Source organism: Ranitomeya variabilis, chromosome 2 (assembly GCF_051348905.1).
Source record: "Ranitomeya variabilis isolate aRanVar5 chromosome 2, aRanVar5.hap1, whole genome shotgun sequence".
In the NCBI taxonomy this organism is placed as follows: Eukaryota; Metazoa; Chordata; class Amphibia; order Anura; family Dendrobatidae; genus Ranitomeya; species Ranitomeya variabilis.
Genome location: NC_135233.1, coordinates 331037835 through 331052234, shown reverse-complemented (window position 1 = coordinate 331052234; position 14400 = coordinate 331037835). Strand labels below are relative to the sequence as shown.

Here is a 14400-nt window from a genome sequence, read left to right as displayed (position 1 = left end):
GGGTCCTTACACCCGCTTCAGACTGTGCGGCGTCATCTGATCCCTTATCGCATGCCACGGCCATGAAGCCGCACAGTCCGCAGAAGGCGGAAGGAGATGAGGGACAGGCGAACTGATGCACTGATCATGCCCATCAATCACACCCTCGCAGTCCCAATAAATATGACAACGAGGGGCGTTGTGTGGGTCAGGGCGGCCGCAGAGGCGCAGGCAGCCAAACAATGATGCCAGAAGACGGGCAGCGCTACCAAGGGGGTTGCAGCGTGTCATTACAAAGGAAAGTCACACCACCGGGACGGTTAAATGGTCACACAGAGGACACATTTTAGACGTGTTTTCAGTTCCACATGTGCGAGGAGAATACGTTTATGAGCCACCTTGCACAGATGCAGCATTACCGCTGTACAAGGTGGCCTTTAAAACGTACAAACGCCTGTGGGAGGGGGGACAGGTTCCCTTCAATTTCAGTTCTTGTGTCTGCGTGGCTTTTGCAGGACACGATGCCGGCTGCACAGCAGGGGAACAGCTGGCGGTGCTGAACCCCACTGACACATTGGCTGGTGTTTTTCTCTGTGCAGCTAGCAGTACCGGGCCCCAACTGGCGGTGTTGGAGCCCGGGTTCAGCAGAAGGAGGAGATGGAGCAGAGTGTAGGCCGAAGCCTGCACTGGCGGCAGCTTTTGGGTCTGTTGTGCCTGCGTGGCAGTTGCAGGACACGTTGCCGGCTGCACAGCAGGGGAACAGCTGGCGGTGCTGAACCCCACTGACACATTGGCTGGTGTTTTTCTCTGTGCAGCTAGCAGTACCGGGCCCCAACTGGCGGTGTTGGAGCCCGGGTTCAGCAGGAGGAGGAGATGGAGCAGAGTGTAGGCCGAAGCCTGCACTGGCGGCAGCTTTTGGGTCTGTTGTGCCTGCGTGGCAGTTGCAGGACACGTTGCCGGCTGCACAGCAGGGGAACAGCTGGCGGTGCTGAACCCCACTGACACATTGGCGAGTTGTTTTTCTCTGTGCAGCTAGCAGTACCGGGCCCCAACTGGCGGTGTTGGAGCCCGGGTTCAGCAGGAGGAGGAGATGGAGCAGAGTGTAGGCCGAAGCCTGCACTGGCGGCAGCTTTTGGGTCTGTTGTGCCTGCGTGGCAGTTGCAGGACACGTTGCCGGCTGCACAGCAGGGGAACAGCTGGCGGTGCTGAACCCCACTGACACATTGGCGAGTTGTTTTTCTCTGTGCAGCTAGCACATCTGGGCCCCAACTGGCGGTGTTAGAGCCCAGGGTCAGCAGGAGGAGCAGGGGGAGCGGAGTGTAGGCCGAAGCCTGCACTGGAGCAAGTTGAAAGGAAACCTTTAACCCTCCCCCCCCCCCCAGGCGTTTGTAGCTGGAAGAGCCATCGTGTACAGCACTAATGCTGGAAAAGGTAAACTTAGCTCTTTTAATTATGGTCCTTGCAGATGCTGAACCTAACACTTATGAAATGTGTCCCCTCACAGCGTTCAACCGTCTGGTAGGTGGAACTTTCCTTTGTCATGTGACGCAGCACAGCCGTCATTTTTACCCCCTTGGCGCCGTGCGCCGCCTCCTCAGCGTTGTTTGAATCTGTCCCGGAGCCTGCGCTGTTAGGTTACCCCTTGGCCATGCACACATTTCGCGCTGCCCGTCTTCTGACATCATTTGCTGTCAGGCTGGCTGCGCCTGTGTGGGTGCGCTGTCCGAGATTCAGCCTCGCGGTGTCGTGTAATGTAATCCCACCGCGGGCCTGGGATCCGTGGCCATGCGCAGTGCATATCCTCGCCTCTCACTCCCCTCCCTACGGCTTCTTCAGACTGTGCGGTGTCACGGCCGTGGCATGCTATTAGGGATCAGCTGACACCGAACAGTCTTTAGAAGCCGTAGGGAGGGGAGTGAGAGGCGAGGATATGCACTGCGCATGGCCACGGATCCCAGGCCCGCGGTGGGATTACATTACACGACACCGCGAGGCTGAATCTCGGACAGCGCACCCACACAGGCGCAGCCAGCCTGACAGCAAATGATGTCAGAAGACGGGCAGCGCGAAATGTGTGCATGGCCAAGGGGTAACCTAACAGCGCAGGCTCCGGGACAGATTCAAACAACGCTGAGGAGGCGGTGCACGGCGCCAAGGGGGTAAAAATGACGGCTGTGCTGCGTCACATGACAAAGGAAAGTTCCACCTACCGGACGGTTGAACGCTGTGAGGGGACACATTTCATAAGTGTTAGGTTCAGCATCTGCAAGGAGCACCACGAAAAGAGGCACTTTTTCCCTTTGCATCATTACTGCTGCACAAGGTGGCTCCTTCAGTAACAAACGCCTGGGGGGGGGGGGGACAGGTTCCCTTAAATTTAACTTGTTGTGCCTGCGTGGCGGTCGCAGTACACGTTGCCGTATACACAGCAGGGGAACAGCTGGCGGTGCTGAACCCCACTAACACATTGGCGAGGTGTTTGGCTCTGTGCGTACAGCACTTCTGGACGGCAACTGGCGGTGTTGGAGCCCAGGGACAGGTGGAGGAGGAGGAGGTTGGAGGAGGTAGGAGGGATTGCCACACACACAGCAGGGGAACAGCTGACGTTACTGAACCCCAATAACAGAGGAGCGACTGTTGACTGTGCGTACAGCACTTCTGGACGGCAACTGGCGGTGTTGGAGCCCAGGGACAGGTGGAGGAGGTTGGAGGAGGTAGGAGGGATTGCCACACACACAGCAGGGGAACAGCTGACGTTACTGAACCCCAATAACAGAGGAGGGACTGTTGACTGTGCGTACAGCACTTCTGGACGGCAACTGGCGGTGTTGGAGCCCAGGGACAGGTGGAGGAGGAGGAGGTTGGAGGAGGTAGGAGGAGGTAGGAGGGATTGCCACACACACAGCAGGGGAACAGCTGACGTTACTGAACCCCAATAACAGAGGAGCGACTGTTGACTGTGCGTACAGCACTTCTGGACGGCAACTGGCGGTGTTGGAGCCCAGGGACAGGAGGAGGTTGGAGGAGGTTGGAGGAGGTAGGAGGGATTGCCACACACACAGCAGGGGAACAGCTGACGTTACTGAACCCCAATAACAGAGGAGCGACTGTTGACTGTGCGTACAGCACTTCTGGACGGCAACTGGCGGTGTTGGAGCCCAGGGACAGGTGGAGGAGGAGGAGGTTGGAGGAGGTAGGAGGGATTGCCACACACACAGCAGGGGAACAGCTGACGTTACTGAACCCCAATAACAGAGGAGGGACTGTTGACTGTGCGTACAGCACTTCTGGACGGCAACTGGCGGTGTTGGAGCCCAGGGACAGGTGGAGGAGGAGGAGGAGGTTGGAGGAGGTAGGAGGGATTGCCACACACACAGCAGGGGAACAGCTGACGTTACTGAACCCCAATAACAGAGGAGCGACTGTTGACTGTGCGTACAGCACTTCTGGACGGCAACTGGCGGTGTTGGAGCCCAGGGACAGGTGGAGGAGGAGGAGGTTGGAGGAGGTAGGAGGGATTGCCACACACACAGCAGGGGAACAGCTGACGTTACTGAACCCCAATAACAGAGGAGGGACTGTTGACTGTGCGTACAGCACTTCTGGACGGCAACTGGCGGTGTTGGAGCCCAGGGACAGGTGGAGGAGGAGGAGGTTGGAGGAGGTTGGAGGAGGTAGGAGGGATTGCCACACACACAGCAGGGGAACAGCTGACGTTACTGAACCCCAATAACAGAGGAGGGACTGTTGACTGTGCGTACAGCACTTCTGGACGGCAACTGGCGGTGTTGGAGCCCAGGGACAGGTGGAGGAGGAGGAGGTTGGAGGAGGTAGGAGGGATTGCCACACACACAGCAGGGGAACAGCTGACGTTACTGAACCCCAATAACAGAGGAGGGACTGTTGACTGTGCGTACAGCACTTCTGGACGGCAACTGGCGGTGTTGGAGCCCAGGGACAGGTGGAGGAGGAGGAGGTTGGAGGAGGTAGGAGGAGGTAGGAGGGATTGCCACACACACAGCAGGGGAACAGCTGACGTTACTGAACCCCAATAACAGAGGAGCGACTGTTGACTGTGCGTACAGCACTTCTGGACGGCAACTGGCGGTGTTGGAGCCCAGGGACAGGTGGAGGAGGAGGAGGTTGGAGGAGGTTGGAGGAGGTAGGAGGGATTGCCACACACACAGCAGGGGAACAGCTGACGTTACTGAACCCCAATAACAGAGGAGGGACTGTTGACTGTGCGTACAGCACTTCTGGACGGCAACTGGCGGTGTTGGAGCCCAGGGACAGGTGGAGGAGGAGGAGGTTGGAGGAGGTTGGAGGAGGTAGGAGGGATTGCCACACACACAGCAGGGGAACAGCTGACGTTACTGAACCCCAATAACAGAGGAGGGACTGTTGACTGTGCGTACAGCACTTCTGGACGGCAACTGGCGGTGTTGGAGCCCAGGGACAGGTGGAGGAGGAGGAGGTTGGAGGAGGTAGGAGGAGGTAGGAGGGATTGCCACACACACAGCAGGGGAACAGCTGACGTTACTGAACCCCAATAACAGAGGAGCGACTGTTGACTGTGCGTACAGCACTTCTGGACGGCAACTGGCGGTGTTGGAGCCCAGGGACAGGTGGAGGAGGAGGAGGTTGGAGGAGGTAGGAGGGATTGCCACACACACAGCAGGGGAACAGCTGACGTTACTGAACCCCAATAACAGAGGAGCGACTGTTGACTGTGCGTACAGCACTTCTGGACGGCAACTGGCGGTGTTGGAGCCCAGGGACAGGTGGAAAAGCAGAGGAACACAATGTAGGCCGAAGCCTGAGAAAGTCGAAAGGGAACCTTTAACCCCCCCCCCCCCCCCAAGGCGTTTGTAGCTGAAAGAGCCAGCTTGTGCAGCACAAAAGATGCAAAAGGAAAAGGTGGCTCTTTTCATCATGCTCCTTGCAAACACAGAACTAAACACTTATAAAATGTGTCCCCTGCAACCGTAAAACCGTCCCGGAGGTGGGACTTTCCTTCGTAATGTGACGCAGCACAGCCGTCATTCCTACCCCCCCGGCGCCGCGCACCGGCTCCTCAGCGTTGTTTGATTCCGTCCCGGAGCCTGCGCTGTTATGTTATCCCGTGGCCAGGCACACTTAGCGCTGCCCGTCTTCTGGCATCATTTGGTGTCAGGATGGCTGCGCCTGTGCGGCCGCGCTGGCAGAGAGCCCGCCTCGCAGTGTCTTCTGATTTAATCCCACTGGGGGCCTGGGATCCATGGACATGCGCAGTGCATATCCTCGCCTCTCACTCCCCTCCCTACGGCTTCTTAAGACTGTGCGGTGTCACGGCCGTGGCATGCTATTAGGGACCAGCTGACACCGAACAGTCTGAAGAAGCCATAGGGAGATGAGTGAGAGGTGGAGGTTCAGATATGCACTGCACATGTCCATGGATCCCAGGCCCCCAGTGGGATTAAATCAGAAGACACTGCGAGGCGGGCTCTCTGCCAGCGCGGCCGCACAGGCGCAGCCATCCTGACACCAAATGATGCCAGAAGACGGGCAGCGCTAAGTATGCCTGGCCACGGGATAACATAACAGCGCAGGCTCCGGGACGGAATCAAACAACGCTGAGGAGCCGGTGCGCGGCGCCGGGGGGGTAGGAATGACGGCTGTGCTGCGTCACATTACGAAGGAAAGTCCCACCTCCGGGACGGTTTTACGGTATCAGTGGACACATTTTATAAGTGTTAAGTTCTGCGTGTGCAAGGAGCTAAACAAAAATAGCTACCTTTTCCTTGTGCAGCATTACTGCTGCACAAGGTGGCTCTTTCAGCAACAAACGCCTTGGGGGGGGGGGACAGATTCCCTTACATTTCAGTTGTTGTGTCAGCGTGGCGTTCGCATGACACATTGCCGGCTACACAGCTGGGGATCAGCTGACGTTACTGAAACCCAATAACACTGGGTCGTATGTTTTGACTGTGCAGACGGCACTTCTGAGCCTCAACTGGCGGTGTTGGAGCCCAGGAATTTAAGTTCAGGTGGTAGAAAGATGAACACAACAGGAGACCTGGATAACGTATACAGTGACCTAATTATTTAATCAGGAGGAGGAGTGGCAAATTCCTGCGAGATCCAGGCCTTGTTCATTTTCAGGAAAGTAAGCCGGTCAACGTTATCGGAGGATAGTCGCATGCGACGGTCAGTTAGTACACCACCTGCAGCACTAAAGACACGTTCCGATAATACACTGGCCGCAGGGCAAGACAGCACCTCCAATGCATACTGGCTTAGCTCTGGCCATGTATCCAGCTTTGAGACCCAAAACTTGAAAGGGGAAGAGCCGTCTGGGAGTACAGCAAGAGGGCAAGACATGTAGTCTGTCACCATCTGACGGAACCGTTGCCTCCTGCTGACTGGAGCCGTCTGTGATGGTGTAGACTTTTGTGGGGGGCACAGAAAACTGTGCCACAGTTGGGCCATACTGGTCTTGCCTTGGGCAGAGGCACTGCTTCTGCTCCCTCTTTGTGCAGAGCCTCCACCACTGCCTGGACGCACTGAGCTGCTTTGGAATGCACTAGCAGCACTTCTCTCAGTTGGAATGGAGAAGATGATGGAATTCACCAGTGTGTCTTGGTACTCCCGCATTTTTCGCTCCCGGTTCAACGGTGTGATGAGGCTTTCTACGTTGTCCCGGTAGCGAGGATCGAGGAGGGTGAACACCCAATAATCAGACATGTTGAGAATGTGGGCGATGCGGCGGTCGTTTCTCAGGCACTGCAGCATGTAATCCACCATGTGCTGCAGACTGCCAACTGCCCAAGAAACGCTGTCCCCTGCTGGAGGCGTGATCTCTGCCTGCTCGTCATCACCCCACCCTCGCTGTACACACTGAGTACTGGACAATTCGGTAACTCCCTCCTCTGGACGGACGTCTTCCTCCTCCATTGACACCTCCTCATCCTCCTCACAAACTGTCCCCTGCCTACGCGTTTGTGAGGAACCACGTGGCGCTGACTGTCCAGAAGATGATGGAAATGGTGAATCCTCATCCTCCACCTCTTCCACAACATCATCCCTTAGCGCTTGCAGTGATTTTTCAAGCAGGCAGATAAGGGGGACAGTCATGCTGACTAGTGCATCATCTGCACTCGCCATCCGCGTGGAATAATCAAAGGGACGCAAAACCTGGCAGACGTCATTCATAGTGGCCCACTCTGTGGTTGTGAAGTCTGTACGGCGCTGACTGCGACTTCTTTGCGCCTGAAGCAGCTGGTACTCCATTACAGCTTGCTGCTGCTCACACAACCGCTCCAACATATGTAACGTGGAATTCCACCTGGTAGGTAGGTCACATATGATGCGATGTTCCGGCAGGCGGTGTCGGCGCTGCAGAGCCGCAATGCGCGCTTTTGCCGTGCTGGAACGCCGCAAGTGAGCACACTCTAGGCGGACCTTGTGCAGCAGTGCATCAAGATCCGGATAGTCCCTCAAAAAGCTCTGCACGACCAAATTGAGCACATGTGCCAGACATGGGATGTGAGTGAGGTTGCCGAGGCCCAGAGCTGCCACCAGATTTCGGCCATTATCACACACTACCATGCCTGGCTGGAGATTCGCTGGCACAAACCACACATCGCTCTCCTGCTTGATGGCATTCCAGAGCTCCTGCGCTGTGTGGCTACGATTCCCCAAAAAAATTAATTTCAAGACGGCCTGTTGACGTTTGGCCACGGCTGTGCTCATGTCGGTCGTAACAGGTACACGTTCATCACGGGTCCATGTGGAGGTGGACTGTGACGGCTCCTGCAGCGATGATTCTGAGGAACTGGTGTAAGAGGAGGAGGAGTCAATGCGTACAGAATGGATTCCTGCAATCCTTGGAGTGGGCAGGACACGTCCTGCGCCACTCGCACGGTCTGTACCCGGCTCAACGACATTAACCCACTGGGCAGTGAGGGAAAGGTATCGCCCCTGTCCATGTTGACTGGTCCACGCATCGGTGGTGAGGTGGACCTTGCTACTGACGGCGTTCAGTAGCGCGTGTTTTATGTGTCCCTCCACATGCTTGTGCAGGGCAGGGACGGCTTGCCTGCTGAAGTAAAAGCGGCTGGGCACATTGTACTGTGGGACTGCCAATGACATCAAGTCACGGAAGCTGTCAGTCTCCACCAGCCTGAATGACAGCATTTCCAGTGACAGAAGTTTGGCAATGCCTGCAGTCAGAGCCTGTGCTCGTGGGTGGTTTGACGAGAAAGGCCGCCTTTTCTCCCATGCCTGTACTACCGATGGCTGTAGACTGGGCTGGGAGTGTGTGGATGACTGGGAAAGTGGTGCTGCGGGTGGAATTACAGCGGGTCTCTGGACAACAGGGCCAGAGGTTCTTCCACGGCGATCCTGGGAGGAAGCCGAACCAGCTGCGTGTGAGCTAGAGGAAGAGGCAACACGAGCTGAAGAGGTGGTAGCTGCCGCTGTTGGTTGGCCTACCTCTTCAGTGTGTTTTTCTAACTCCGCCGGGTGCCTGTTGCGCACATGTTTCCACATGTTGGAGGTATTGAGGTTGCTGACATTTCGACCTCTTTTGACTTTTTGATGACACACCTTGCATCTGACATAGCAAATGTCATCTGCAACTGTGTCAAAAAAGGACCAGGCACTGCAAGTCTTGGGAGCGCCCTTTTTGGCTTTTGGAAGAGACATGCTCCTAACGGGTGCCAAAGCGGAGGCTGCAGGATCCGCAGTCTTCCCCCTCCCTCTCCCTCTTTGGGCCGTACGGGGAATCTCTTCCTCAGAGCTGCTCCCACCACCTTCCTGTCCCTCACGCCAAGATGGGTCGAGGACCTCATCATCTACACTACCCTCTGCCCCCAACTGCTCCTCCTGGGTAGTCTCAGCAGCAGAGCACGCACCAGTAAGTGGCACCTGAGTGTCATCATCAGCTGATGCGGCCTGCGATGTGGTGACCGGAGCCACTGGCCCACCCGCCTCTTCAGAGGAAGACAGAAAAAGCTGTTGGGCATCACTGCACCCTGCCTCTTCTTCCATTTCTCCAATGCTGCTTGGCTGGCCCCCTGTTTCCAAGCCAAGAGATTCAGAGAACAGAAGTAGAGACGGCTCCTGTCCTGGGCTCTGTCTGCCTGGGCAATTTGGCAGGTGGTGAAGAGACAGATGGCTGCTCTCCAGTGCTCTGTGTCTGAGAGGATGTGGCACTAATGGAAGTTGATGCATTAGCTGCCATCCATCCGACAACAGCTTCAATTTGTTCTTCACGCAGCAGCGGTGTACGGCGCTCTGACACAAAGCTGCGCATGAATGACTGTTGCCTGGTGAAAGTGGGTGCTGATGAGTCACCGGTGCCCGCAGCAGGCACAGAATCCCCACGTCCCCTCCCTGCTCCGCGACGGCTCCCACGCCCACGTGCCTTACTCACTGCCTTCTTCATCTTGGTTGACTGATAAAGATAAGCAGAAAAGTACTAACGGATTTGTGTGCTTATTCCTGAGCAACTCCTCCTAACAGGTATAAGAAACACTAATTTTCTAAAGTGTGGACTAGACTTTAATATGAGCTAATGTGGCCTACACAAATGTAAAGTGGTGTAACTGGTGTGTTTGGTGAACTTTATTATTTATTTCTTTTTTGGGGGCTGAACTGACAACAGATAGAGCTGCAGTCACACGGAGACCGTGCAGACAGACGTAAACGGCGCTGCAAGGCCCAAAAACCCTCCTCTACTTTATCCTATGTAGTGTTTTTCCACAAATTAGCTGGAGACGGGTGGAAAGACACTAATAGGATTTTTTTAAATAAATTAGCAGCAGACTACACTACTTGAAAAAAAAAGAAAATTGATTTGGCGGTATGACGCAGTGAACAACCCTGAGCTGGAGACAACCAGGCTATGGCTGCTCACAGACTACAGGGCGAGCTGCAGTCACACGGAGACCGTGCAGACAGCCGTAAACGGCGCTGCAAGGCCCAAAAACCCTCCTCTACTTTATCCTATGTAGTGTTTTTCCACAAATTAGCTGGAGACGGGTGGAAAGACACTAATAGGATTTTTTTGAATAAATTAGCAGCAGACTACACTACTTGAAAAAAAAAAAAAAAAAAAAAGAACAGTATGAGGCAATGAACCACCCTCCCTGAACTGAATACAACCAGCTATGGATGGCCTATGTGGCTGCACTCAGACTAGAGAGTGGGCTGCACTCACACACACACACACACACACACAGACCTTGCAGATCGCTGTGAAAACAGCGCTACAAGGCAAAAGCAAGGTGAATAGTAGGTGAACACAGCGGTTGCTAAATTAGCCTTTGGAAAGCACAAAGAAGCAAATCGCTATCTCTAAACTGTCCCTCAGTCAGCAAACAGCGTCCTGTCACTAACTGAATTCACAGCAGAGTGATCGCAAAATGGCGCCAGCGACTTTTAAACTGCAGCATGACATCATTTCCGCAGCCAATCACAGCCTTGCCAGTAGTTTCATGCCCTCCATGCTAAACAGGATGTGCCCACACTTGGAATCATTCTCATTGGCTGAATTTCTGCATTTTGAAACTTGGAACTTCCGATTCCGGTATCCGATACGCGGCAAGTATCGGAATCCCGGTATCGGAATTCCGATACCGCAAGTATCGGCCGATACCCGATACTTGCGGTATCGGAATGCTCAACACTAGTGGTGAGCACTTTGACCCAACAAGTGCTTCATAGAAGTTTATAATGCAGAGCCGTAAAAATAAAAAATCATATTTATTCACAAAAATGATCTTTTCGCCCCCAATTTTCTATTTTCCCAAGGGTAAGAGAAGAAATTGGACCCCAAAAGTTGTTGTGCAATTTGTCCTGAGTACGCTGATACCCCATATGTGGGGGTAGACGACTGTTTGGGCTCATGGCAGAGCTCGGAAGGGAAGGAGCGCCATTTGACTTTTCAATGCAAAATTGACTGGAATTGAGATGGGACACCATGTCGCGTTTGGAGAGCCCCTGATGTGCCTAAACATTAAAACCCCCCACAAGTGACACCATTTTGGAAACTAGACCCCCTAAGGAACTTATCTAGATGTGTTTTGAGAGCTTTGAACCCCCAAGTGTTTCACTACAGATTAGAACGCAGAGCCGTGAAAATAAAAAGTATTTTTTTTTCACAAAAATTATTTTTTAGCCCCCAGTTTTGTATTTTCACAAGGGTAACAGGATAAATTGGACCCCAAAAGTTGTTGTCCAATTTGTCCTGAGTACGCTGATACCCCATATGTGGGGGGGAACCACTGTTTGGGCGCATGGCAGAGCTCGGAAGGGAAGGAGCGCCATTTGGAATGCAGACTTAGATGGATTGGTCTGCAGGCGTCACGTTGCATTTGTAGAGCCCCTGATGTACCCAAACAGTAGAAACCCCCCACAAGTGACCCCATATTGGAAACTAGACCTCCCAAGGAACTTATCTAGATATGTTGTGAGAACTTTGAACCCCCAAGTGTTTCACTACAGTTTACAAAGCAGAGCCGTGAAAATAAAAAATCTTTTTTTTTCCCACAAAAATGATTTTTAGCCCCCCAAATTTTTATTTTCCCAAGGATAACAAGAGAACTTGGACCCCAAAAGTTGTTGTCCAATTTGTTTTGAGTACGCTGATACCCCATATGTTGGGGTAAACCCCTGTTTGGGCGCACGGGAGAGCTCGGAAGGGAAGGAGCAATGTTTTACTTTTTCAACGCAGAATTGGCTGGAATTGAGATCGGACGCCATGTCGCGTTTGGAGAGCCCCTGATGTGCCTGAACAGTGGAAACTCCCCAATTCTACCTGAAACCCTAATCCAAACACACCCCTAACCCTAATCCCAACCGTAAATGTAATCCAAACCCTAACTTTAGCCCCAGCCTTAACCCTAACTTTAGCCCCAACCCTAACCCTAACTTTAGCTCCAGCCCTAGCCCTAACCCTAGCCCTAATCCTAATGGGAAAATGGAAATAAATACATTTTTTTAATTTTATTATTTTTCCCTAACTAAGGGGGTGATGAAGGGGGGTTTGATTTACTTTTATAGCAATTTTTTATACCGGATTTTTATGATTGGCAGCTGTCACACACTAAAAGACGCTTTTTATAGCAAAAAAGTTTTTGCGTCTCCACATTTTGAGACCTATAATTTTTCCATATTTTGATCCACAGATTCATGTGAGGTCTTGTTTTTTGCGGGACGAGTTGACGTTTTTATTGGTAACATTTTCGGGCACGTGACATTTTTTGATCGCTTTTTATTCCGATTTTTGTGAGGCAGAATGACCAAAAACCAGCTATTCATGAATTTCTTATGGGGGAGGCGTTTATACCGTTCCACGTTTGGTAAAATTGATAAAGCAGTTTTATTCGTCGGGTCAGTACAATTACAGCGATATCTCATTTATATCATTTTTTTATGTTTTGGCGCTTTTATACGATAAAAGCTATTTTATAGAAAAAATAATTATTTTTGCATCGCTTTATTCTGAGGACTATAACTTTTTTATTTTTTTGCTTATGATGCTGTATGGCAGCTTGTTTTTTTGCGGGACAAGATGACGTTTTCAGCGGTACCATGGTTATTTATATCCGTCTTTTTGATCACGTGTTATTCCACTTTTTGTTCAGCGGTATGATAATAAAGCGTTGTTTTTTGGCTCGTTTTTTTTTTTTTTTTTCCTTACGGTGTTCACTGAAGGGGTTAACTAGTGGGACAGTTTTATAGGTTGGGTCGTTACAGACGCGGCGATACTAAATATGTGTACTTTTATTGTTTTTTTTAAATTTTTATTTAGATAAAGAAATGTATTTATGGGAATAATATATATATTTTTTTCTTTATTTAGGAATTTATTTTTTTTTTTTTTACACATGTGGAATTTTTTTTTTTTTACTTTGTCCCAGGGGGGGACATCACAGATTGCTGATCTGACAGTTTGCACAGCACTCTGTCAGATCAGCGATCTGACTGACAGCGCTGCAGGCTTGCCAGCGCCTGCACCGGACCCGGTAGTAATCCTTGCAGGACCCGGATGCAGCCCCGCGGCCATTTTGGATCCGGGGCCTGCAGGGATAGAAGGTAAGAGACGCTCGGAGCAACGCGATCACATCGCGTTGCTCCGGGGGTCTCAGGGAAGCACACAGGGAGCCCCCTCCCTGCGCGATGCTTCCCTATACCGCCGGAACACTGCGATCATGTTTGATCGCAGTGTGCCGGGTGTTAATGTGCCGGGGGCGGTCCGTAACCGCTCCTGGCACATAGTGCCGGATGTCAGCCGTGATAGTCAGCTGACACCCGGCCGCGCTCCCCCCGTGAGCGCGGCCGATCGCATATGACGTACTATCCCGTCACTGGGAATTAAGTCCCAGGTCACCTTGACGGGATAGTACGTCATATGGGATTAAGGGGTTAAAATGTCACACATTAGTCTGCAATTGCACAAAAAAAAAAATTTAGATTTTGTACTCCAGGAGGATGGCAAAGTAGAATTAATTGTGCACAAACTTTACAATGTTTGGAACATTTTGAAAATAATGAATTAGGATAAAATATCTGGTTAGTGAAACCATGCCCAAATTGCCATAATTTATAAGTCACTATGATAACCAATATTACACTAGAAAAAAATGTGCAATGACGGCAATTAAATTTGGGCATTAGCGTGCATGTATATTCTGTATTTAGATATAGCTAGATTGCATTTTTACTGTGTTTTTTTTCTTTTTGCAGAATGTCTTAATTGTTGAGGTAAGTTCACTTGAAATCTGATGTATTTCGCAGAAAAGCTTTAAAAGAAAAGCTACATAATATTAATGACTAGGGATTTGCAAGATCTACTGGGAATTGACATTGTGGGGAGCAGTGATCAAATATTATCAGCTATGGGCCTTGGTTACATATTTCTTAAAGAGGTTGTCCCAAGACTATCACTGATGGCAAGGTCATCAATGTCTGTTCGGTGGAGGTGCGACACCCTGCACCCCGCCTATCAGCTGTTCCGCACTCTGCGGCGAGCAGAACTCCTCATTTGCGGAGCTGCACAGCTCTGTGGACTGTATAGTGGCTGCACCCGGGTACTGCACATTCTCCCCCTATTCAAATCAATAGGGGGCAAATCGGCAGTAACAAAATCACTGACTGAGGGTAAGTTCACATTAGCATTTGGGGGCTTTGCGGAGGGCTGCATACTTCTTCCGTTAAGCTCTGCATACTTCTGCAATTGTCCTGCGTACCTATCTTTAACATTGGGCACGCAGGACATGCGGACGCGTCCAAACAATACATCCGCATGTCCTGTGTACCCAATGTTAAAGATAGGTACGCAGGACACATGCAGAAGTATGCGGAGCTTAACGGAGGAAGTATGCATCCCTCCGCAAAGCCCCCGAGCGCTAATGTGAACTTAGCCTTAGGTGGGCG

The 14400-nt window shown here is 51.9% G+C and overlaps 1 protein-coding gene across 2 annotated transcripts in view; it reads left to right on the top strand.

The window, feature by feature from the left end:
• HPRT1 (hypoxanthine phosphoribosyltransferase 1) overlaps positions 1-14400 on the top strand; it is a 71528-nt gene that overhangs the window by 38200 nt on the left and 18928 nt on the right. For both annotated transcript variants that reach the window (XM_077285323.1, XM_077285324.1), the window contains exon 5: positions 13711-13728. In XM_077285323.1, the coding sequence (XP_077141438.1) occupies positions 13711-13728 (18 nt within the window). The remainder of the gene's footprint in view (positions 1-13710; positions 13729-14400) is intronic.